General features: G+C 52.6%; 10 protein-coding genes across 10 annotated transcripts; 3 read left to right on the forward strand and 7 right to left on the reverse strand.

Annotated features, from left to right (window-relative positions):
* Positions 1 to 291: 291 nt before the first annotated feature.
* On the reverse strand, positions 292 to 2025 carry BJY04DRAFT_227586 (cytochrome P450; the record flags this gene model as incomplete). The annotated part of the gene is made up of 4 exons (XM_073718659.1): positions 292 to 384; positions 450 to 1262; positions 1309 to 1671; positions 1720 to 2025. The coding sequence occupies 4 exons, from the start codon at positions 2023 to 2025 to the stop codon at positions 292 to 294; spliced, it is 1575 nt and encodes a 524-aa protein (XP_073571619.1).
* A 335-nt stretch (positions 2026 to 2360) lies between these two features.
* Positions 2361 to 4157, reverse strand: BJY04DRAFT_227587 (putative MFS transporter; the record flags this gene model as incomplete). Its single annotated transcript, XM_073718660.1, has 7 exons — positions 2361 to 2582; positions 2639 to 3024; positions 3077 to 3358; positions 3408 to 3796; positions 3855 to 3875; positions 3930 to 3968; positions 4018 to 4157. 7 exons carry the CDS (start codon positions 4155 to 4157, stop codon positions 2361 to 2363), a joined length of 1479 nt encoding a protein of 492 aa, XP_073571620.1.
* Positions 4158 to 4833: 676 nt separating this feature from the next.
* Positions 4834 to 5814, reverse strand: BJY04DRAFT_217875 (Ldh family oxidoreductase; the record flags this gene model as incomplete). Its single annotated transcript, XM_073716162.1, has 1 exon — positions 4834 to 5814. The coding sequence occupies one exon, from the start codon at positions 5812 to 5814 to the stop codon at positions 4834 to 4836; it is 981 nt and encodes a 326-aa protein (XP_073571621.1).
* A 1367-nt stretch (positions 5815 to 7181) lies between these two features.
* On the forward strand, positions 7182 to 8625 carry BJY04DRAFT_217876 (uncharacterized protein; the record flags this gene model as incomplete). The annotated part of the gene is made up of 2 exons (XM_073716163.1): positions 7182 to 8124; positions 8219 to 8625. 2 exons carry the CDS (start codon positions 7182 to 7184, stop codon positions 8623 to 8625), a joined length of 1350 nt encoding a protein of 449 aa, XP_073571622.1.
* Positions 8626 to 12059: 3434 nt separating this feature from the next.
* BJY04DRAFT_227588 (uncharacterized protein) lies at positions 12060 to 13023 on the reverse strand (the record flags this gene model as incomplete). Its single annotated transcript, XM_073718661.1, has 2 exons — positions 12060 to 12829; positions 12879 to 13023. 2 exons carry the CDS (start codon positions 13021 to 13023, stop codon positions 12060 to 12062), a joined length of 915 nt encoding a protein of 304 aa, XP_073571623.1.
* A 1343-nt stretch (positions 13024 to 14366) lies between these two features.
* Positions 14367 to 15822, reverse strand: BJY04DRAFT_227590 (uncharacterized protein; the record flags this gene model as incomplete). The annotated part of the gene is made up of 5 exons (XM_073718662.1): positions 15454 to 15822; positions 15288 to 15394; positions 15069 to 15225; positions 14769 to 15001; positions 14367 to 14708 (listed from the first exon to the last, which is right to left on the reverse strand). Exons 1-5 carry the CDS (start codon positions 15755 to 15757, stop codon positions 14367 to 14369), a joined length of 1143 nt encoding a protein of 380 aa, XP_073571624.1. The 5' UTR covers positions 15758 to 15822.
* A 1150-nt stretch (positions 15823 to 16972) lies between these two features.
* BJY04DRAFT_217880 (histidine phosphatase family protein) lies at positions 16973 to 18565 on the forward strand (the record flags this gene model as incomplete). The annotated part of the gene is made up of 2 exons (XM_073716164.1): positions 16973 to 17069; positions 17121 to 18565. 2 exons carry the CDS (start codon positions 16973 to 16975, stop codon positions 18563 to 18565), a joined length of 1542 nt encoding a protein of 513 aa, XP_073571625.1.
* Positions 18566 to 19022: 457 nt separating this feature from the next.
* Positions 19023 to 20603, reverse strand: BJY04DRAFT_217881 (S-adenosyl-L-methionine-dependent methyltransferase; the record flags this gene model as incomplete). Its single annotated transcript, XM_073716165.1, has 5 exons — positions 19023 to 19336; positions 19395 to 19861; positions 19929 to 20052; positions 20106 to 20232; positions 20277 to 20603. The coding sequence occupies 5 exons, from the start codon at positions 20601 to 20603 to the stop codon at positions 19023 to 19025; spliced, it is 1359 nt and encodes a 452-aa protein (XP_073571626.1).
* Positions 20604 to 21771: 1168 nt separating this feature from the next.
* Positions 21772 to 23267, forward strand: BJY04DRAFT_227598 (uncharacterized protein; the record flags this gene model as incomplete). Its single annotated transcript, XM_073718663.1, has 6 exons — positions 21772 to 22081; positions 22131 to 22515; positions 22565 to 22682; positions 22729 to 22796; positions 22847 to 22877; positions 22928 to 23267. Exons 1-6 carry the CDS (start codon positions 21911 to 21913, stop codon positions 23265 to 23267), a joined length of 1113 nt encoding a protein of 370 aa, XP_073571627.1. The 5' UTR covers positions 21772 to 21910.
* Positions 23268 to 23357: 90 nt separating this feature from the next.
* BJY04DRAFT_217883 (uncharacterized protein) lies at positions 23358 to 24338 on the reverse strand (the record flags this gene model as incomplete). Its single annotated transcript, XM_073716166.1, has 1 exon — positions 23358 to 24338. One exon carries the CDS (start codon positions 24336 to 24338, stop codon positions 23358 to 23360), a length of 981 nt encoding a protein of 326 aa, XP_073571628.1.
* Positions 24339 to 24518: the final 180 nt, after the last annotated feature.

The following is a 24518-nucleotide window of genomic DNA, read 5'->3' on the forward strand; positions in this document are numbered from 1 at the left end:
CGCTTTTATAGCAGAAAATGGGTTTTCAAGTATTGACTCGGACAAAGTCAATGACACAAATATGAGCCTCAGTAGAGTTACTAGTCCCGGATCATTCTCTGATCTTGGTCGTTAAGTGGCCATGCGGGAAATATATATATTGAGACGTTAAGACAAAGTTGGAACCGGAGCCGCAGATCTGAAATCTAACTTGTCGTTCAATGATTACTCCAGGGGAAAAATCATCTTATCATCTCCTACTGACAAAGCCCTGTCTCACAACGATACATACAGGATCGCATGGCCCAGTACTTACCCTCTAAGTTTGATATCAACCTCAAACTCCGTCGGCTTAACAAACCACAAACACTCCAAGTCCCACTCTTTCTCCGTCGTCAGATTAATCTGTAGCAGGAAAACAATTAGACATGAAGATGGGTATCGTGAAGTAAAGATAAATGGCCACTGACCTCGAATTTCTCCAAAAAGCTCGGCACAAGCTTATACATCTCCAACAACGCAATATGCTTCCCCAGACAAGTCCTCGATCCACCACCAAAGTGCAGCATGGTCGCTTTCATCTCAGTCAACCGTGCTCGATCCTCCAGAGTAGCTGTATTCTCATCAAGCAACCACCTCTCTGGCCGATACATTTCCACGTCGTCACCGAATATCTCTTTTCTGCGCTGCACAACCCAAGGCATGCAACTTACTATCGTTCCACCGGGGATATAGTCCCCGTTGATTTCGAGACCCTCTGGTGGAGTTACCCTTTCTAGGTTAAGGCTGATAGCGGGGTGGATACGGAATGTCTCTTTGATGCACGCGTCGAGATAAGGGAGTTTCTGGGCGTCGGCCCAGGAGAGGATCTCTGAGTCTTGGATGAGGCCAGATTTGACCGCGTCCTCTACTTCCTGACGCAATTTTTGGAGGCAACGCGGGTTTCGAAAAAGGTGGTAGAAGACGGCGGAGAGACTGATCGCTGTGGTATCGGACCCCGCGAGCGCTATCGACGTCGTCATGGTGAGGATGCGGGAGTCGTCGAAGAAGCCCGTTTTATCTTCGCGCTGTGACTGGAGGAACATGGTGAGTAGGTCGCCGCGGTTCTGGATTGCGTCTAGACCTGCTGCTTTTCTGTCTTCGAGCTCTTGGAGTCGCTCGGCCATTCGAGCTTTGGAGAAGCGTGCTGTGCCGGACGAGTTGTCGATGAAGCCGTATTTGTTTAGTAAGATTAAAACTGGATTCTTGACGAAGAACCTGTCTAGGATGGGCATCTGGCCGATCTATAAAGTATTAGCACATCTACACCGTATAGAAGGGACAACATACCGGAGCCATATACTGAAATATCTTATCAAGCCAAGCAATAATCCCATCGACATCTTCCCATCGATCAATGAACCCGACTCGTCTACTGTATGTGACTTCGGTTATAACATCGAAAGCGAAGAACTGAAGCCATAGCTTTAAGTCGCATCTCGTTCCTGTCGTGGCATATAGCTGCGCTGTCCTATCCAAGAAGACTTTCGCGGTCTCTGTGACCCGAGGCTCATACTGCACAATTGAACTCATGGAAAACGCATTACTGACAGCTCTGCGGAGACGAGCATGATAGTCCTGGTCCTGTGTGCCGAAGAGTGACTGCAAGATTTCTCCTCGGGAGACTTGCATTTGGACGGGATAGAAGTCGCTCTGTTGCATGCTTAGTAGGGAAACCCTCAATGTTGTTGGACGGCATACCTTGCCGAGTTTCTTGTTCATGCCATAGATAGCCTTCATAACTTGTGGGTTCGAAAATGATAACGTATTTGGTCCTAATCGCACAACGTCTCCATGTTTCTCATGGAGCTTGAGGTATCGGAAATGTGCCTTTCTTGTCCATACTGTGTAGAGTCTCCACCAGTCTGTGACAGATGCAAGGGCTGGGCCAGGGTACCTGTTCAGGCCCTTATTGAAGTAATTGTTGATTAGCCAGGCTGCCGTGGCTGCGACGGCAACCCACCCCCATGGAATGGAGGATAGAATCTGGAACGCCTCCGAGATCATTCTGTGCGGCAATTCCTGCTCAACATTCCACTGCAGGTCTGTTAGTCCAAGGTATATAAAGGTTCACTCTTGGCTTGATCCTGGCGTAGTTGTTATATCGCCTCCAAATCACGCAATCAGTGCCCGAGGTGAACGGTACATCGTGGGTGGATTGCCATTTAGTCTCGCTGGATTCATTAAAAATCGGGCTCCTAGGAACGTGTGAACCATGTAGAAAATATCATCTAGGAATATCTCCCCCGTTTATACCTTCTTCCTAGTCTAGTTTAACCGATGCTCACTGCTGCTATCTCCAACTGTTATACACTACACTATTTACCTTGACATTCAACAAGCTACGTTACGAAGATAAATCTAGGGCTCCTATCGCCCAACTCCTTCAACTCATCCTCCGTCAACGCATCCACTACACCCTCACGCTTCCCATCCTTTCTCTGTTTATTCTCCCACAGGTAATACGCCCAAACCGACCCAAACGACACGACAGCAAACGCACCCATAGCAAGCGAAATCGCATGCCCCTTGATATACCTCGGCCCCTCAGTAGCCGGATAGAGCTGCTTAACGTTAGAAACGACACATCTCTCTCTGTCAAAACAAAGAGAGAACTCACAAAGCTCGCCATAATCCCCGCACTATTCCCGATAGCCGCCTGCATAGCAATCGTCGTAGTCCGCTTCCCATACCGGGGAATATTAGTCGGTAGCCAAGCGAGCGGCAAGCCGACAACAACGTACAATCCCGCAGCAACAAGAAAGCAGCCTGCGTAGTGCACGGCGACGCCGCCGTCGGAGATGAGCATTCCATATCCACAGACCGAGACTGTGCCGAGCGTAATCACGAATATTCCACGGCGCTGGATCCGGTCGGAGATATACCCGATTATCAGGTACGTTACTGCGCCGAGCATGTAGCAGGGGATTGTAAGGACCTGCACAATAGGCGTGGAGAAGTCGGCGCTTATACCGCGGATGATGGTGGGTAGGAATGTTGAGAATGCTGCACGAGAAAAAGATTAGACCCAGTCATGGATGCATCCAATGCGTCTGACCGTAGAGCATAACATCAGCGCCAAACTGCGCGAAGCAAAAGACCCAAATCTTCCAGTCTTTGAATGCCTCCTTGACGTCTGCCCAGTGGAATTGCTTTGCGGATGCGGTCATGCCTGGCTGCCGATCTAGCCGGGTTTGAACGAGGGCTCGTTCGTCTGGGGTTAGGTAGAAAGCTGAGGAGGGTTCGTCGGCGAAGATGAACCAGACTAGGATGCCGAAGACGATTGTTGGGAGGCCTTCGATTATCAGAATCCAGCGCCAGCCGAGGTAGCCACTGTGACCTGTAGGGAGATCAGTGTTGGTTGAGGCGGATGAGGGTTCAGGGCTTACCGTCTAGAAACCCGATCGCAAAAGCCAAGAGGCCACCACACGCACCCGCAAGCGCAGAACAAGCGAACAGAACTGCAATTCGCAGCGCCATTTCCTTGCGGGTGTAGAACAACGTCAAGTAGGTAACGAGACCAGGCCACAGGCCGCCTTCAAAAGCGCCCAGAAGAATCCGACAGGCAAGCATGCCGCCGAAGTTTTGCGTCACACCAGCTAGTGTCGCGACTATTCCCCAGCTAGTTGTGATGAACGATATCCATCGCGATGGGCGGATTCTCTTGATGACCCAGTTGGAAGGCAGTTCGACGCTGATGTATGTTGCGAAAAGGATAGACACGAGAATCTGGTATTGTTGCCCGTGGAGACCGAGGTCGTCTTCCAGGCCGTAGAGACTGGTAGGAGATGACGGTTAGGGGTCTTTGGGGCTTTGAGCGTTGTAAGATTGCTTACCGGGCGTTTCCGATGTTCACACTATAGGCACTGAGTTAATGGCGCGGGAGAGGGAACAGAGTCAGGATAGCTCACCGATCAAGGAAGCTGAAGATGTAGATAAGCATGGCCAGACTACGCCACTGTTAGTCCTCGTTGTCGAACCCCAGCGCACAGGACTCACGGCATGATGTAAAGATCCAGCTTGCGCACCACGCGCTTCTCTGCGCTCGAATCAAAGGTCTCTGGTGCGGTATCCTTGGATTCCAGGTCACCGTGCGGCGACACCACCTCCGTGTCCCCGTATCCAATTTCCTTTGACATGGCAAAGAGGTAATGTCGTGAAACGGAATGAACGAACCTCAGTCTTCAGTTGCCACGGGGCGATTTTAGCCATTGATGTAGCTCCTGTGTAATATAACCGAACTCGAACGGCCCATCTCCAACAATTGAGCCATCTAAGACGCAATGGGACACTATTATTCGCAATATCGAGGCGAGATTTGATCCCCCGGACCAGCCAACCACGTGTGCCCCAGATCGCAGGTAGAAAGTGCATCGGGGTAGTCAATTGGGTTCTCAAGAACGGCAGAGATTGGTTCAGGCAAATTGGGTCGTAATAACATGTGGTTGCGTCTTGCTGGCCAAGAATATGCTCATCATAGTTGGAGTAGGCCTAGTCTCGGGATTTGGAGAAGACAAGACATCTGGCTGCTGCACCCCCCTATCAGATAGCGGCAGGCGCATCCTGCAGGATCGAAACACTCGCAGAGACCTGTCTTGCGTGATTCGGCTATCGAATATATGCCGCCTAGCAGTTCGGACCACGTTACCGGCAGGAGCATGGAAGACTCGAGTGTCTTTGGCTGGTGAAAGGTGCTCCTTACAGACATCTAATGCGAGGTTCTTGAATCTAAAACATCTGCGTCCGGTGAGATTAGGTACCGGTATCATATATGGCAGTAAAGCAATGGTAAAAGCAAATAGACTCCACTGAGCCTCATTGAATAATCGCCTTCAACTGCTCATAAACAACATCATCAATTACAACCTCACCACTCCTCAACGCCTCCTCCCTAACTCTCGCAGACCGTTCAAAAGGCAGTCTAAGCGACTGACCCCCAACAGCAGACGAGCTTGCTTTAACCCCCTCAATGTACCGATCAACTTCCCTCTTATATTCCCCAATATCTCTAAAGCGCCCCGGATCAATAGCAATAATACTAAACCCAAACTGCTCCAATGCGGGCGGAAACGCAGGCGACCCAGCCATAACACCCAACAGCTGAACCATAGACGCAAGCCCAGACCCCTTATACCCACCCCACGGCGCAATAGCGCCCTGAAAGACCTGAAAGGGGTCTACCGTTGGTTCGCCCTGCGCATTAAAGCCTGAGCCCTCTGGTAGATCCGTACCAAGACGCTGCGCGAGAACGATATCGGCGTGGAGGATCTCCGAGGTCGCGATGTCTAGAATGACCGGTGTACTGCTAGAGGGTACCCCGATGCAAATTGGATTCGTCCCGTTCACGCCCTTCACACCACCCTCTACTGCAACCCAGGGTGTTGAGTTTGCGGTTATTATGGTCACTAGATCTTCCTTTGCTGCTCTTTCGGCGTAGTATGCTAGCATGCCTGTTGTCCAGGTGTTGTTCGCTGCGACGATTGCGATGCCGCATTCTTTGGCTTTGGCGATTACTAGTTCTGTGGCGTGCTCGCCGACTAGGTAGCCGAATGTGTCGTTGCCATTGAGATGCGCGAGGACGGTGGTTTCGGTTGTGGTGGTGATTGTTTCGGCGGGTGCGTTGGAGGAGAGGCGGTCGCGGATAGCGAGGAGGCGAGGGAGGCCGGCGGAGATGTAGCCTCTTAGATGGCTGTCGAGGAGGTGGTTTGTTATTGTTGTTGAGGCCGAGGAGCTGAAGCCGATTGATTCGAGGACGGAGTGGGAGAGCGTATGTGCTTCTTGGATTGAGAGCTTCATCTTGGTCAGTTGTGCGTCGCGGGAGACAACAAGGACAACAGGTATTTTCCAAATATTTTGATCACTATTTGAACCTTAAAGTGGTATTGTAATATGGTGCCTGTATATCCGATTATTGCCGGTCATGCCCTTTGGAGCATGGCTCTTAATACCCCGGGGTTGCGTGCTTTCGTGGTAAGGTTTCGTGCCTGGCATCTACTCCAAATGTCCACCACGCCCGCTATAGATGAATCAATTCCCGTGTCGTGGAGTAGTATTATTGCGCTATTTTTGATCCGGGTATATCCTGTCATCATGACCCTATAGGGCGCGAGGAATACAGGTTCCACATGCCTTGTCAAGCTTGGCTGTGTATAGATTCAAGCCTTAGTGACCCGAAAGGACCAACCTTATCATGATGGATAGACGTAGAACCCCTGCTCTATATATCGTAGAGCCCCTCTGGCATCCACGTGCGTGGTATATGTTACATCGCGGTTACTGTGTGGTACAAAGGCCGAGCTTCAGACATCCCTTCTCATCACGGCTTGATGGTTCTCGTTCTCAATCCGAACACCCATTTCCTAAGCATTCTGTTTTCTGCTTCGTATACGAGGCCTGAAGCAATCCTATTGTGGAGGTCGATGAAGACATCTCCTGGCCACGATTGAATTGTATACGGGCGGCACCATTCTGGTGCGGTGGAATAGGCGCCGCCTGTGGCACACAAACTCTTCACACCCGGAAGCATTTGCTCCAATAATGAGGGCACAGCAATCGATCAGCTACTGCAAGAGTCGACCCTTACAGAAATGTCCGGAAACAGCTAGCTACTTACTACACCCAAGCAGCTGGATGAGCTCTCGACTACCTTCATTGACAGGCGTGTCGTGAGGCAAGACACAGGGACCTTTCCGATGCTTTTCCAGTCCGCAAAAGAACTCTAGCCTCATGCGTTGTCCTGCTTACTGCTGAGGAGACTATGGGACCGTGACCGTTCACCGATGATAGCCCAATAAGGTCTCAGCCCCATCTGCAGGGTGGGACCTTTGGCATAAATAGACGGCGACCATACATTCTTTCGTCTAAGTTGTCATTTGACTGGATATATTTGAGACGCTGATGTCCCATTCCAGGAGACAGCGAATCAGGTCAGAGCCGGGCACAAGGGTCTTAGTCGTGGATGAAATGCTATTACCGCTTTGGTAGCACTGAAGAGTCTGTGTAACTCTATGAATTGGTCTATTGAGTCTGGGCGAGCTGTTCCGGGAGGTTACTTTTCTTTGTTGTGATGCTCTCGGCCCCTGAATAATACCGACGTGTCGTCCGAGCATCTGATTATCTTTAACAGCCCTTCGAAGAACATTGAAATCAGCAATAGCAGCAAAATGGCGCTTTCTATAGTATCCACCACGTTTATCACAACCGGTGAAGGCAATATTCCGGTCACACTGAGCGTCCAGACTCTCATTCCCCCTGATACCACACACACGCCAGCGACGACCCGATACATCCATCCCAACGGCAAGACGGTCGACATATACGTCTCTTACACGAAACAATCTACCGGAGAAGAATACGGTCCATCGACCGTGACCATGACTCTCACCCCTGCCACCCAGCGACCAGAACCTACAAACTCAGAGATATCCACCACATCCGCGCCAGAGACCACAAGCAGCGAGAGTGCCAGTCAATCAACCACTGGAAGTTCCTCTAGAATAACGAGATCAGCGACAACCACGCAAACAGGACAATCGGAAACATTCACCCGGCCTGCCCTTCACTCCTCCTCCAATGACTCCTCGGTAATTAGCACCGAGGCCTTAATCGGCGCAATCATCGCAAGCGTCATTGGAACCTTCCTCCTCACTCTCCTCGTTTCGTTCCTTTTCCTCCGCTTCCGTCGCCGTCGTCAGCATCGAGCACAGCAACATCCGCCAAAGGATCTTCAGCCGGAATCATCTGCATCTTCGCTCGACAAGGTCTCATCAGCTTTCGCCCTCTCATCAGACATACCCACGCCTGCCGACGACGACACCGTACGAACTCGCATCCTCACACTGATCGACCAGGCGGTACTTCATGTCGATAACTACTACGTCCCGTCGTCCTCCCCCATACTCTCAGAAGAAGATAGAGTCAGGCTCGAGAAATATAACTCCGAGTATCTCCCAGCCTCATTACCGGCTTTACTGCAGGGGCGGAATGTTCAACGGAAGGTCATCACGCACACGCTCGTCTACACATTACTGAAGGCGATCAGTTCTGGAGGAGATCTGATGCCCAACATTCTCAAAGGCCTGCCGCAGGTCGACTACCCTAGTCACGGTACGTGTCCTCCATTCCATTTCCCGTCACCAGTCCTTCGTCTAGGGTCTGTACACTGTTAATGGTCGTGCTGACACATTCATCTTTGCTCTAGAAACCGACTCCGCCCTTTTCGCGTGGCGCATGCTCACCTCACACCTGTACAATCAATCGAACCCTCCAAGGCCTCTAAGCCCGATATCGGCATCTGCAGCCAGAGCCCTCGCTACAGAATTTACGAAGGCATTTGCGCCCTATACGGCTCTCTCGTTTGCAAACGAAGATCGGTTATCACACATGACGAGTCTTGCGACGGCTGCTGGAGAGCTCGGTGTTTGGTTGTTCGGCCAGCCGTGCTCGTTTGAATTTGTGTGGGTGTATAACGGTTCTGGTGCTGGGGAGGGGTTCATGGTTAGTCCGGCTGTTGTAAAGGTTAAGGATGAGGAGGGGAGGAGGTTGAGCGAGCCTTTTCGGCTGGTTGAAGGGGATGGGGTTGATGTCGATAGAGAGGAGGCGGCTTAGACCCGACCTCGACCTCATGATTGCTATCCATTTGTTGATTTAGTAATGGGGAGGTATGAATAATGTATATGAGAGGAACTAACGATGCGCCATGCCAACCCGACTCTATAAATGCAAGACCAAGGAAACTTAGGTAACTAAGTACCTCACGACGAACCACCCTGATTCCACCGCCACGTCAACATATCCAGCAACTCCGTATCCAACCTCACCGGCTCAATGCCAATAGGTGGCAGCTCCTGTAGCGGTTCAATACTGTTCCTCTCGGACACAACAGACTCCCCATCCTGGTAATCCTCATCCGACTGCCTCCCTACCCTATTTTCATCCTTCTGAGCCTGAATATCTTTCAAAGCACACTCAAGAACAGACATCGCACGACCCTTGCCATCAACACACTCCCCAGCCCGCACGCCCTCCCTCCTCTTTCCACCCACCCCTACCTCTCCACTCTCACTCACACTCCTCTCCAGACTCCACAGCCGCCCAAGAACCCCCATCAACCCGCCATGACAAACAAGCAAACGATCACTCTTCTCCCGCGCAACCTTCCTATCCCGCACACACCAGCGAATCTGCGCTCTCTTCCCTAGTTTTCCATTCCTCACCTCCTGCTCCACACGAATCGGCTCGATGAACGCTAGGATCTCGGAAATCAGTATCTCCGTGTCGATCAGCGTTATTCGGATCCAGGCCTTTTCGTCGGCCGCTAGCTGGGATGCGTACTCATCGAAGAGGGTATTCGCGATGGTTGTTTGTGATTGGATGTGCTGCGTTAACGCGAGCAGCGAGGATGGGGTCGGTGTTGAGGTTGCGGTTGTAGGGACTATGTCGCCTTGCGGGGTTAGGTGGTAGAGGGAGAGCGGGGGATATTGGAGGGGGTCTGTATGAGTGGTATGTTTATGTTGCGGGTTTGGAGATACAGGTTGGTGTTTCGACGAAGGGCTTTTTGAGTCTGTAGTTGTGTCGTGGTATCTCGACTGAGGAGTTGGTTGTTTACGTCGTGGCATTGAATCCTCGACGATCAGGATCTCGCCCATAACGGTCTGTTTGAGCTTTTGCGGGGGTGAGCCAGGCGGGATGGTTGGCTCTGTCGCCCTCGCGAGTTCAGAGCGAGCTCTGTCGCGACAGCGGCTGGTGGGATTTGTAGCTGTTGTGTCTGGCGTTGAGCCTCGTCGGGGTGGTGGCGCTGGGAGCATGATCTCGCCCATGGGGGTTTGGAGCATGGTGTATTCGATTGTGGCAGCAGGTGCGGCAGGGGCTATGGCTGTCTTTTGTATGGGGTTGTTGCAGATCTTCAGACTCGCAGGGATGGGCGAGGCATGTGGCGCTGAGCCCCGTCGAGGCGGCAGTCCAGGGAGGCTGATCTCACCCATTGGGCTTTCGCGGGTCGTGTACCAACTTCCATCAGGATCTGGGTGGAGTGTTGTCCTCTCTGGCCTAGGCTTCTGCCGGGCCTTTTGCCTTGGTGCAGGTGGGGTAGGGTTGGCATTCGTCGTTGATCCCCTGCGTGGTGCAGGTCCGGGAAGCAAGATCTCGCCCATTGGGGTTTGACGCATGATGTATTCGCCTGCATGACGGTGAGGATGACGGCGCGATGCCTCTGATTTTGATCTGTCGCGGATGGCTTTGCTGGAGGTGTGCGGGTGTTGAGGACGTGGCTCCTTGGGATTTGGCAAGCCGGGGAGGATGATCTCGCCCATAGGCGTTTGCTTGATGATATAGTTGTCCGTGCTGGGACGGCAAGTCCGCTTCCCATCCCCTGCGCCTGTTCCTCGCTCACCGAAAGTCCCGCCCGGTCGCCGTTGCGGTATATCGTGTCTATTCCTCGAGTCTCCACGGTCGCGGTTCTCTCGAATCCGTTCCCCCTTGGGAATATTATCGCTCGAGCCCGTGGGTGGTGTGGGCTGGCACAGCGACACAGGCGACCAGTAATCATCTGTCAATCCCCGAACTTTATTGCGCGGTCTTGATTCTCTCCGACGATATCGCGATGTCGGAAGGAGTAGTGGCGTTGCATCGGTATCATCCACTGGTTCTTTCGGCAGCGGCTTGTTGAGTGGTATAGATGGTACCAGACATGTCGTTGAACGTCCACCCCCTAGACCTGCATCTAAACCCTCCAAGAGGCTGATAGCAGGAGGCGATGGAGCTTTATTCGGTGGAGAACTCGGACGTTTAGTCGTGCTTGGCTCGTGACTATCACAGAGGGCTCCATTTCGACGTTCGCTAGTCTGCTGCGTTCTCTGGCTGTCACTGTCACCGTGATTAGAGGGCTAGTTATGTTTATGCTCCTGGGGGTGCGAAATGGAGATCTGTACAGCGGGCTCTGCGCGTTTCTTTAGCTGAAGCTTTGTCGCATTCATGGCCTGGGGTTCGTTGAGGTTCCGGTAGAAGCGCATACGACCGGGGTTTGTTTCGTGGTAGGCCATTGTTTCTATCTCAGCCCTCAGGATCCGTCGATATGCGCATTCAACATTGGCACTGACAGGGGTAATGGACGTTTCTGAGGTAAATGGAGGAAAAAAAAAGTGTTGGGGTTGGGGGAGTCATATAAAAGCTTTGCCCACAAAATGGGGCTCTCTCGAGACAAAGAACTCCTTCGTGTTGGTTACGTTGCAGCCCACCAACTCTTTCTTCTCACCTGCAGCAAGTTACGTTCATTGAAGACCTCTGTCAGCGTTTGCTACTGGCCAGCAAAAAGAAAATCTGACATTGTGCATCGTCATCTGAGTCTTTGGGAGCAGCGCTGCCTTTGACCTTCAGGGCTCGTGTGTGCCCTACCACCTGGCTGTAGTCTGTACAGTAGGAGCCGTGCTGCATGGGAGGAATCTTCGAGCGCTTTCGTGTACGATGAGAAGATCGCATGACCCATAGCCCTCAGTGGAAGACCTGGAGCACTGGTCCCCGAACTGGCCTCCAACACCAACATTGAACACCTCCCACGACAGTTACACAGGGCAATGAAGTGAGGCTACCTGTCTGGGATCCCGAAGGATGGTTTGTCCTACTCATCTGGCCACTGTTATTGGTAGAAAGAAGACCCATCCGCTACTAATAGCCTGGATAAGCAGCCGCCAGCGTAGATCAAAATGTCACCTCGTTTAAGCTATTCTCAGTACGCCAAGATACGCGAAGAAGCAACAGTGCGTCTAGCGCCGTTAGGAAGTCTGAAAGAGTGATGGTGCTGGATTGTTCAAGGTCATGCTCATATTCAGTCCCTGAAATTAGACCTTTCTCGGTGAAACCGCGATGAGGCTCTATAGACACTGTGGCTGGTTGTAGAAAAACCATAGACGATCATGAATTAGGTATTATTGTTACGCTATATACAGCAGACACAAGAGTTTTGCGAACAGTGATATCTGCGCCTACAAGTGGGCATCGCAGAAGCTGAACCGCAAAGCGACGCCCCTGTTAAGAACTCTCGTCCCCTAGAAAGGAGCAGTCTTATTCGCCGGCGCCTCAGTGTAGAGCTGCTGCCCAGCCTTCTTGAATCCCGTAATCGCACTCTGGCCCTCCTCGCTAATGACCCACTGGGTGAAGGCCTCCGCAGTGCGAGCATTCGACGCCTTGGCACCAATGAGAATGTGCGCCGGGTTAAGCAGGGGGTCCTCAGCGTCATCCGTCGCAGCCTTGTAGATGACCGTCTGGTTGGCCAACCCGCGCTCAATGGAGAGGTAAGTTCCGCGATCGGTAAGTGTGTACTCGTCGAGCAGAATCGCGGCAGTAAGGGCCTGGATGGGATACGCCGCGTACTGGTGGTACCACTTGCTGTACGCAAGCGCCCAGGGCGTCTGTCCGATCTGCGTCCACAGGTTGCTCTCCTTGATGTTTGTCGCGGACTTGTCGTAGCGGGTCAGGAAGCGCACGGGAACGGTTGAGTTGAGCGCATCACCCTGCTCAGCGGTGGAGAAGATATCGGAGAAGATGGTGGTGATTGAGTCCTCCTTGTTGATGCGCGCGGGGTTGGAGTGCGGCCCGACGAGGAGGAAGTGGTCGCGCCAGGCGTACCAGGCGGGGCCCTTCGCGATGCCCTGCTCGATGGCGATGGCTTCGGCGGAGGGGGTGTATGTGATACCGATATCAATGGTGTCGTCTTTCAGGTAGTTGATTGACTCGGTGGTGTCGCTGGTGTACCAGGCGATGCGGAAGGGGTCGGAGCCGTTGGCGACGCTGGCTTTAATGAATTCGTCGGCGAGGACTGGGTTATTAGCAGTGTGTCGGTTTGACAGTGGTGGTATGAAGGGTACCTTTGATGAGACCGCTCTGTCCAGCACCGCCGTTACCAATGCGCAGCTTCACGCTCGACGCGGTGGAGTAGCCACCGTTGTAGACCGCAGCAGGGTCAACAGCTAGGGCTGCCCCAGCGAGGGAAAGGAGGAGGCCGGTTCTCATGATGGCGATAGATCAACCACAGACTGGGTGAACACAAGAAAGAGCTGGAGACGACACAGACGCAGAGGAATAACAGCAGCTCCCCTCGTCTAAGTAATCCCCCTGAGGATTCAGATCATCGGTGGGGTCCATCGATCACGTCGAATCTCCTAAGCACGCCAGATATCAATAGTGGATGGGGCAGATTTGCTGGCTCGACAAATGGCAGGCCACGATGCTCGCCAGATCGGACGGGTCAGCGACGATCATGCACTAATCGAGATCTACTGAAGAACTGGCGGAGCTGAGCTTCCTTGGAAAACCTTTCCCGCCGGCAATTTCGCAGGGCGACAGCTGTTGCGCAATTCTGCAGGTGAATCGAGATCATGCAGGGGATCTCGCGGCTCTCCATACCAGGCCGGATCATTCATGAACGTGTGGTATCGCTGGTGAGAGGCGGGTTCGCATTCTCTGGATTGGAGTCAGGAGCAAGCCACCCAAAGCCACTAAACCTTCACCATCCTTCGCCCTCACTCAGCTCGGCATCTGTGCAGCCATTTCGTCATTCTTTTTCAGATTGCACTACAGTTCTACCGTGCCAAAAAAACCCGTCCCTTGGCTTTTGCTCTACGGATATCCTTGCCGATGCGCAAATGAGAGCGATGCTGAGATTTTCATAGCGCCTGTTTGCCCCGGCCCCAACGAGGTTCGGGGGGTCATATTGGGCCGTCATCGGCTACGTGCTAGAGCCTAGACGGTCTGGCTTGCTGAGTTTTTGAATGTATGAATCTGCGTGATGTTCTGGTGCAGGTTGCAGATACCCGATATGTATCATTCCAATCACCGCATGACAGCCCAAGTAGGAACCCGATGGCAGCTGGACGGTTGCCATTATTAGCGATTTTGAAGATCGAAGACAGGTTAGACTTGCGGATATCTTGCTAATGAGCTCGCCGCCGCTTGATTCTTGGCTAGGGTTCCTGGCATCTGAGAGTCGGTGCACGTCTACGGTCTCTAACATGAGCCGCTCAGGGTTTGCGATAAAGCTTGGTTAGAGGGCTTAAGGCATCTGACTACGGCGTACATTCATGTTTCCCAGTATCAAATATGATGATACTCCTCAAGGTCCACGAAACCACAGCTGCTTGGTGTACCTGGGTCTATATCCGGCGAGAACGCTTACAAACAGGTATTATGAGCTTCGCTTATTTACGGGCTCTACCGTTGCAACTCAAGCTCTCTCCTATCACATTGGTATCTGATTCGGCCAAAGTGTTTCAATTGCCAGCCACTATGTATTCTCTCTACGAGCTACTGCGATAAAGTTAACAAGGAACGCAGCAAAACAAGCTCGTCTTGGGACTCTATTTCCAAGCCACCGTAACCCCCTTTTTGTTCGACTCCCTGGCCAACTCAATAATCCTCAATACATCTCTAGACTCCTCCGGTCTCACAGCAAGCCCCGCACGCCCTCGGATTGCATCTGCCAGCGATTCATACAGACCCATCCACCGGCCAGTGATTGACGGATATCTGCCAGTATACTTCTTGATCTCCGGATCGTAGCTCTGCATAGCAGCGTCAAACTGCTTATACGTCGTCAATTCACCCCTTAAGCTCTCCGACTCAACACCAAACCCATCATCAAGCGCGCCCTTTCCTTGTGCGATCTGCTCTTCCTGCGGACAAGTACTGCGTTGCTGCCACTGTTGCAGCCTCGATTAACATCTATCACAGAAGAGAGAGATGTTTCGGAAAAGACTAACCTTGATCCAACTCCCCTCATTTCCTCTTACAAGATGCTTCAACTGCCTCGGCATCGGTGTGGTCATACTCGTCTTAACCGTAACGAGTAAACCCTTCTGATCGCCGTCATATTGCAGGATGATTGTGAACGAATCCTCGACTTCACTCTCGATGCCGCGTTGGTTCCGGAAGAATGCTGTTACGGAGGCGGGACGTCCGAAGAGGACGTATGCTTGATCGAGACTGTGCGTTCCTGGTTATATTGTCAGTCTTAGGATCCTCTCGAGATATGAGGTGAGGGTAATAGGAGTGGACGCTACCAAGACCAAATGTCATCCCATCACCAGGGCTATACTCCTTCTTCGTCATCGAACTAAGCCAAGGCGGGGACTCAAAGTCGTAGTGCAGTTCTACTTCGGTGAGCTTTCCGAGTGCGTTTTCGGAAAGAAGTTTGCGCAGGGTGAGGAAGTCGCCGTCCTGGTAGGAGTTTTGGTATCAGTCTCCTGGCAGGCTATAAATGTATGGTAATAGATACCCACCCATCGTCGATTCTGAAAACATGTCACGATTCGCCCTGTCTCCTTTGATAGCTTCATAAGATGATCTGCTTCCTCGCTTGAGCGAGCGAATGGTTTGTCAACGATAACTGTTCCGACCGAATTAACATCTCGACCTTACGGGGATAGAGTGATGGACTCGACCTACCGTGTTTGCCCGCCTTCAACGCCTTCTCAGCAAACAACGCATGCGTATCGTGATGTGTCGCGACAACAACCAGCTCTATCTCAGCGTCGGCGAAAAAGTCTTCCGCCGTGCGATGATGCTGGATATTCGGTAAATCAACTGTACAATGCGACCCTTTCTTCGCAGAATCCTTCCCAGCAGGAGCAGGCGCCGGCGCTCGTTGCAACACAGCGACAATCTCGTACTCCGGGATCGCGGAGATGAAGGGGATATGGAAGCTTTTGGCGGCGAAGCCGTAGCCGATGATGCCGACTTTGATGGTCATTTTGGTGCAGAGAAAATGCTGAAGAAGAGCAGAGCAGTCAAGGGTGATGGATGTTGGAGGAGAGATTGTTTTATGGACAACTCATCCAGTTGGGATAGAAATCCAGCAGTTGTTTACCCCGCATGTTCTTGTTTAGCCGCCTTTTAGCCGTCTGGAGGAGGTCCGGGGAGAACCGGCAAAGTGTAGATGTAGATAGCTGCTAGGAACCTTAGCCTTAGCGGACTCACTCGCGACTTGATTTGCTGAGGCTGATACTGTGGATCTGTTGAGGTATCGGGGAATCAACCCTCTTGCCGTTCAATGAGTCCAGTCTTCATAAAGCCATCGACTGGCCATTGCATGACCTTTTGGAGATAGATATCTGATTGAATCGAGCGAGTCATTAACTAACTTATTCTATACCCCGGAGTCCGTAATACGACATGTGCTCTGCAGAGTGGGGTCTCGAATATATATTCGCAGCCCACACGTCTTAGCACCAAGATCCAAGTATAGCTTCATGCTTGTCTTTCTGAAATAAAGGTGACCATTGGAATTTCCCCCTGACCTCTATCTAAATATTGATTATAGATGCCAACCCTTGTGCTCCTGGTGATCACGCCTCCCTCTAGGTAAGTTCCGGCAGCGGAGCAGTTCAGAGAGGAGAGCCCGCCCATGCACGGAGCTGATAATAGCAGGAGCGGTAGCGATCCGAAGGCCCAAAGCTTCAATTGAAGCTTCCTAGCAAAATCAAACGTGAAGAGAATACAAAAGCCGGCCGCACTCAGCAGCCCAGGAACGCGTCGGGTCGACGCGTCTGCCGCTACTTCATCCGCAAATAAATACGGAGTACAGCCAGGTCCTGAATCTGACCAATCAAACACCGTCCATCGAGCAAGAACATCGTTACCTAACCAAGCGCAGCCGCTAGCTGGAGCATGGACCCTGAAACCCTGATGCCTAGCCATGCTGGACCAACCAGAAATCAAGTTGGCAATACGCTGCGATCCACATGGTAAAGTGTGGAGAGAAAACATACGCTTGAGCCAATAGCATCCCCCAATCCCTGGACAAATGTTGGGGGTTGTTTGTTTTTCAATATCAGCCAAGGGACCAACCGACAAGATGGCTGGCGTGTGGCCTGCCGTGATGTTTTCGTCGCTATAAGAAGTCTGTTTCTGTTGAGGATTGTCATGATAGCCTTTGACGCGTTTAGTTCCACTCTAGATATCCATAATGCGTGGTTCAATTGCTGCCACCCTCCTCGGAGGGCTCACTACAGCTTCAGCTGAGACAATTCTCGGGGTTACAATCTTCTCTCGCCATGGTGATCGTACGTATTCCAATTCAATTACAGATACAGTCAACCTAACTGAGAGAACAGGAACGTCCAAACACCACCCCGACTACCGCCTCACAAACCTCGGCGCACAACAGAATCACCAGGTGGGCTCCGACTACCGCGCCCTGTACCTCTCCTCCAACAGCTCGAAGCAAATCCTCGGAGTCTCCGAGGACACATACGTCCCTGGCCAAATCTTCGCGCAATCCCCAGCCCAAGAGGTCCTCTCCAGCTCGGCAACCGCCTTCCTACAAGGCCTCTACCCACCCCTATCCACACTCGACGACCAAATCCTAAACAACGGCACCACCCTCTCCGCGCCGGTCAACGGCTACCAATACGTGCAGCTCAACGTCGAATCCCCCTCCAGCCCCAACAGCATCTGGACCAAAGGCGACGAGCAATGCCATGTAGTCCAAAACATCGCCGACATGCTCAGCGCCCAAGACGCCATCATCAACGCAACCCGCCCTTTCTACCAGAAATTCGCCCCCGTGCTCGAAAACGTCACAGACATCACCAAGCCCTACCTCACCTACGAACACGCCTACGACATCTACGACCTCATCAACACCGCCCTCATCCACAACACCACACTAAAAGACGCCGTCACCCCGACAGACCTGCACCAACTCCGCACCCTCGCCGACCGCCGCGAACTCTCCCTAAACATCAACCCCGACTCCCCCAACTGGTCCATCGGCGGCCGCACGCTAGCCGGCGCAATCCTCAACGCCATGAACACCACAATCTCCTCGCGCGGCTCGAACGCCAAACTCTCCTTCCTAAGCGGCAGCTACAACACAATGATCCAGTTCTTCGGCCTCTACGGGCTGCTCGAGAACAACAACAACACGGTATCTAAAACGGCCAACGTCGACTTCTCAGGCCTGCCAAACTACGCCGCAACGCTCGTCGTCGAGCTCTTCACGGAGAAAAACACCACTGTTTTTCCCGCCGACCACAACGACTTGAAAGTCCGCTTCCTCTTCCGCAACGGCTCAGAGCCTACAGATGAATTGAAAGCATACCCGCTCTTCGGCCCTGGTTTCTCAACGCGCAGCGAGTGGAACTCTGCGGTTGATGCCTCGAACGAGACGTACCGTGCGCCTGTACCCGCGCATACGGGCGTGAGCATGTTGTATTCGGACTTCGAGTCGGAGATGCAGCAGACTGCGCTGACGAGTGTGGATAATTGGTGCGATGTCTGTGGCCGTACGGCGCCGTTCTGCCGTGAGTATGGGGTGTCTGAGGGTCCGGTTTCTACATATCGGGAGGAGGGGATGAGTAATGCTGTGGCGGGGGTTATTGGGGCGATGGTTGCGCTGGCTATTATGGGGGCGGTTGGGGCGGCAGCGGTGCTAGTTGTTAGGAGGAGGTGGAGGAGGAGGCAGGCGGTTACGATGGAGGCGGCGATGGCGATGGGGAATGTCAAGGGGGTGGAGTTTGATGTAAGGAGTGTCAAGAGTGGGAGGGTTGGTGTCTGATTGGGGATATGGGAGGGGGTGGAGGTGGGCTTTAGCATGTAGGTAGATAACTATCTTAAACTGATGCTTATGCTTATGTGAATGAAATGAAATTACGTGCTATCTAGCTTGATGGGGGTGGGTTTGGAGAACGGGGCTGCTAGGACTAGTTATAGAGATCATACTGCTCATCCAGTGCGTAAAGAGTATGCGAGCTAATCGGGGAAGCTCGAGTGTGAAGGTTGGAAGTAAAGCTCAAGGTCTGCAAACAGGGATTAGATATCTTGCTGCCTAGTCGACTGTTAACATACAGCACGCCTGAGGGCAGAGCATCCCGATCTACAATCATCGGGGGTAAGGGCTGCTGCCTACGAAGACTCCCTACCATGTACCAAATGTCCATAGAATAACGCTCGCAGGCACCATAACTCATACAGAGCGCCCGGCCTTTCCCTGGATAGGCTATTGTATAGAAGAACTAAGCAAGCTCACACTCAATCAAACTCTCCACCCCCCGCCTCCTCGTCCAGATCTTTACAATCCTCAACCCCACGCTCTCAACGAGTTCAACCCACTGCTTCTCCGTCCGCTCCTGACTCGCGAAATCCGCCATCATAATCAGATCCAGACTGGTGGTCTCCCAATACGCATTTGTCGACGGGATTACATTCTCGTTAATCAAAATCTTGCTATATCCCTTTTTCATCGCCGGGACAAGATTCGACAGAATACGTCGGCAGTCTGCGTCCGCCCAGTCGTGCAGGACGGAGTGCATGTAGTAGGCTCGTGCTCCTGGAAGTACCATTAGCCTCAATACAAAATCGAGATAGTTAGAGTAGGATAGTCATACCTTTAACCGGCTGCTCCGTAAAAAAATCATGCTCCACCGCCTCAACCTCATTCCCCACAGCACCATTCATCGCCTTCGCCTGCCCAATAACCTCACCTAAATCCTGCAGCACCAACCTGCCCGGGATCGATGGCCACTTGCGTCGAAACTCCGTGAGATCATGCCCGACACCGCCGCCAACATCAACGAGGAGCACATCATCTGATCTAATCTCGACATCCCTCGTCAAGGACTCCACGTCGTAGAAGCCAACATCCATCCAGCTCGGCCGGCCCTGGTGGTACGCCGTCATGTGGTTATTGAACTGCTCGGCGTGAGCGGGGTGGTCCTTGAGATACTCGAAGAAGTGTGATTCCGTGCGGTAGCCGTCTTGGAAGGCGGCGTTGCGGCCGTCGCTGGGGTTGGCGTAGTTTGTTTTCTTGAGATGTGCGGGGAGGGAGGTTAGGCCGAATGTGATGCATCCGGTCCTGGTGTGGTTGTATGTTAGTGAAAGGAATAGAGGATTAGAGGAGGGATATATTGCAGAAGACGAACATGCATGGATAGGCATCGCTGTAGCGCTTTGCGCTGAGGGAGGTCGAGAAGCCGTTGCGGCGGTAGGTGTCGGGTCCTGTTTCGGCGACTACGCCCATTGCGGCGAGGTGTTTGAGGAGGCGGGCTGATGGAGTCAGTACTGCAGGTCAACGCGAGTGGGGAGGGCAGTATGTATACCGAGCATTCCGGCATCAGCGTTGGTGGCCTCAGCAAGCTCAACGGCTGTCTTGGGGGTGTCGTCTTTTGAGAGGACGGGAAAGACGCCGAGGTCGACGCATGTTTCGATCGCAGCGTAGAGAGTGCTCTGTGTTTGTTAGAGGGGGACGAAATGTGTTGTGGCTGTCGTACCTGTGACCAGCAGTATCTGATCATCGCTTCACGGGGAGTCTCGAGGGCGTAGACGAGAGATCGTGCGGCGTCGAGATACTCGGCGCGGAGGTCTTCGTCAGTATTGGTAGCGTATTCTGTACCCAGCGAGGTGACCTTCTTCAAGAGATCCGGTAGGTCTTCGGCGGAGTTGGGGCGGATGGCGACCTCATTGTCGAAAGTGTCTGTGCCGGTGCTCTGCTCGACAGGAGAGGAATTGCCAGTCTCGATCTCGGCTTCATGAACTGTACCGTTTGTCTTAGTGGTCACAGCGACATTGTCACCGTTCGTGATCTGAGAGTCCGCCATCGTACTGTAAAGGCTGGATATGAAGGGACACAGAAGACCGGAAATGCTACGGCAAAATAATCAGGAAACATCCAACCCCTGATGGCTGATATAACAGCCCCTCAGTTCTCCTGAGTCCGTCGGCAGCACTGCGGAGAACCTGTTGCCAGCGAACCGGCACATGAGAAACTACTGCACGACCGTTGCATGAACAGTGGGTGAGAAGATAGTGGATCACCCCATTACCGTTTCATATCCTGGCTTAGACCCCCGAACAAGACTTTTGGAGCGCCGGCTGCAGAAGAAGAGCGCTAAGGCACGGCAAGGACGCCGTTTTACAGGGATTATGGCACGCTTGGACGAGAGCAGTACGGCTTGCGACGCCACCGAGCTGGTAAACCTGCCTATCTCTTTGCGATTGGGAATGATAAGCATACGGAGAGGGTAGCATATTCCGAACGGGGAAGGTTAAGTCGGATTGTGGCGGATGAGGTGAAGCAGCTCGGTTGAGGTAATATAAGTGATCGGCAAAGGATGAGGGAGGAAGGAATTGGCATGTGTCAATAGTGTCCGGAGGGACTTTAGTAACTGCCTGCGTAGGAAAAAGGTTCCGGACTTTCGGGCTTATGGCTACCGGGGGGTATCGCATTCTGTTATGCTCTGCAATGCTATATCCAACTGGTAGGCTCGAATTGAACAGGTCAGTGATAAAGCCAAGCTCGAGCATCCTCGTCAGCTCCCCAAGCCTTCGGCACTGCTCAACAGGAGCTACCCCCTGGCTACACCGCAGATGAAGATATAATCGGAGAAACTGGAATTGCAGCCCTGATAACCAAGCCAAGCGAGATGACAGCGCCAATCAACGGGACGGGCAAACATCACCAATCATCCAGCGTCAACAAGACCCTAAACATAGCCCGGCCCCACTAACCGCCCTCAACCCCGGTCGTCTTTTGGTCTTTCGCTCCTCCGCCGGGGTAATGTCGTTTCGGGGGACGCCACTGGCTTACAAGTGCTTACTCCTTAGAGTAGGTGGGCCCAGCCCGGGTGCGGGATAACGGCTGGGAGCGCTGATCACTACGTCTGGCCCGTGTTCGGGATTTGAGTGGATTGATCTATCATTTTGTCTGCTTCTTGTCTGGTTATGGAGTGGGCGAGGATTGGGTTGGGGGCAATGCGAGGTGAGGACGTCAGATGCACGACTGGGTACCGTACCCCTGGCCGCCAGGGTGCTGAAGAATTTGCTTGTTCTGCATGATTATATTGCTGACCCTTTCTATTGATCCTTCTTATTCTTGACAACTGAAGACAATATACTCTGCAGTAGCATGGATGCTCCACGCTCTGGAAGTCCTAGCGATGACAAGGGTCCCAAGATTCTGGCGGTGCTCTGGGGGCTGACGGGGTTCACGACGGTTGTTGTTGTTGCAAGGATGTATATTCGGGGGAGGGTGCTGAGGAATTTTGGTCTTGATGACTGGTTAATTGCGTTCGCTTTGGTATCTTTGACCTGAGCAACCTGTTGTTGATTATGTACTAACAAACCAGTTCATGGGCCTCGTCTACTGCGGCATCACGACAGCCAACATTGCAATCGGATACGGCAAACATGCATACGTCCTGGAGCCGAAAACCGTCGAACTCGCCAGTTTTCTCAACTCTCTCAGCTTCTTATTCGGCATCATCTCCTTCTCCGTGCCGAAGCTCGCGGTCGCTGCTATGCTGATTCGCATTTTGAACCCGACCTTCTGGCAGAAGGCGATGCTGTGGGGAATAACTGGTCTAGGTGCAGTTATATCAGGAATATGTATTGTCATCCTGTTTACTATGTGTGATCCGCCTCGGGCGTTGTGGGAGACATCGCTGGTTGTTGCAGGAGAAGCGACCTGTCGTGATGTGTGGATTTTGATCAACTATGCCATTTTTACTGGAGGTAGGGTGTCTGCACCAGCCATCTGGACACGGCTGACTTGCTTGTGTAGCATTCTCTGCGTTCGTCGATCTGTATCTCGCTGTCTACCCGACTACCGTGTTGATGAAACTGCACATGTCACTACGAAAGCGGATGGCCCTTTGTGCGGCATTAGGGCTCGGAGCAGTGTTTGCATCCCCAGTCCCTTTGCTCTATCATATCTAACGTTGACAGTGCCTCCGCAATGGCTGTCGTCAAATGCACCCAACTCAAAGGACTTGCCGATAAGTCTGACTATACTTGTGCGTTCCTACAAGACTCAACTCACGAAATCATAAACTAATTGTTCTAGATGGAACCGCCGACCTTGTCCTGTGGACAAAGTAAGCCCCCTCTCGCTGTCCACTCTCATACCACATGCTAACAGCTCCAGCGTCGAATCCGACGTCGTCATTATAGCTTCCTGCATCCCCACGCTGCAGCCCGTCCTCGAACTGATCCTCGGAAAACGCAAGCTTTCCTCCTACAGCGGTAGCAAGAACAAATACAAGGGGAGTCATCAATTGCACGACTACTCCTTCGAACCGAGCAAGGGATCCAAGGCGCGTAAGACAGATCTGACTATAACCGGCGTCGAGAGCCAGGAAAGTATCCTCCGTGAAGAAGCCGGTGGCAGTCCGCGGAATGCGATCATAAGGACAGACAATGTTACGGTGGAGTATGAGAGCCGGAATGATGCACGGCCTGCAAGGGAGGAAAGGGGGTCGTGGTGAATACCTTTCCTTCCTGTATTATATATCGTTTCATATGTCATGGCGCTTAAGGTGTCGTTTTAGATACAATAGAGCAAACAAAACAAGACATCACGATGATGAAACTGACGACTCTGAACTCAATTCATGCTGTTTCCTCTCCGCATCCAATTCCGCAAATGGCCGTGCCATATTCCTGTTGACAGGCCCAGTCTGAGCATACACCATGCTATTCACCCCTTGCCCATCAACAGCTTGATACTGCCCCAACGCAGCAGCAAGCTTCTTCTGCCGCTGCAAAAGAAACCATATTGCACCGAGTGTAGCTACCAACGCAGCACCGAGCGACGCACCCACAGCCGCACCAACTGTTGTCTCGCGCTTCGAGCAGTCAGTCGTCCCCTCACATACAGCAGCAGTCCCAGCTTGCTCTCCCTCTCCCTCAACCTGCGCACAAGTCGGCAGCGGGCTCCCCTCCCCCGTGCTCGTAACTCCACTCCCATCAACAGTAACAGTCATAACCTCCACCACCGTCGTAGTCTTCGTCTTTGTCGTCGTCGTCCCTCCACTGCCACCCCTCTTACTCGTAAAAACCGGCATCCCCGGATTAAATTCCACCACCAATCCCTCCTCACCACCATTATTACCACCCTCACAACAACTCCCAACCGTACTACTACTGCGACAGCAAACCTTATTGCCACTACAAGCCTGTACCTGCCAATACTCTCTCTCCTCACCCTCAGTCCAATCCCCAATGGCATTTCCCGTCCAGTTACCCCTCTGATCCGGACACACGCGCGGACAGGCGTCGTCTTCCCAGGTGGGGTCCGTGCAGCCGGTTTCGTACATCAGGCCGTTCGATGCAAGGCAGAGGCCGGATTCGAGACAGATGTCTGTGGCGAGGGCGCAGCAGGGGGAGTGTTCGGTTTCCCCGAGGTCGGCGATGCAGGACGTGTGTGAGGATTTGGCGCTTTGGCCGTTCATGAGGTAGCATTCTTTTGTTGCTACTGTGTGGGGATTTAGGGCGAGGATGAGGATGAGAGTGGAAAAGAGGTTGAGGGACGTGGAGGCTAGAGAGGGTCGTGCCATTGTTGCGCTGGTGGATGGTGAATGGCTTCTGCTTCCTGGGGTATGGCAATGGGGTTCGGAGGGGGGTTCGAAGTCCGTGTGTCTGTGTCAGGCAGTTCGCGACCCGTGAGGATCAGCCTTATATGAACGAAGACGGGACTACTCGATCCTGTCTTACTGTTAGGTCTCGACCCTTAGAAT

This window comes from Aspergillus karnatakaensis (assembly GCF_047715665.1).
Source record: "Aspergillus karnatakaensis strain CBS 102800 unplaced genomic scaffold BJY04scaffold_22, whole genome shotgun sequence".
NCBI classification, from domain to species: domain Eukaryota; kingdom Fungi; phylum Ascomycota; class Eurotiomycetes; order Eurotiales; family Aspergillaceae; genus Aspergillus; species Aspergillus karnatakaensis.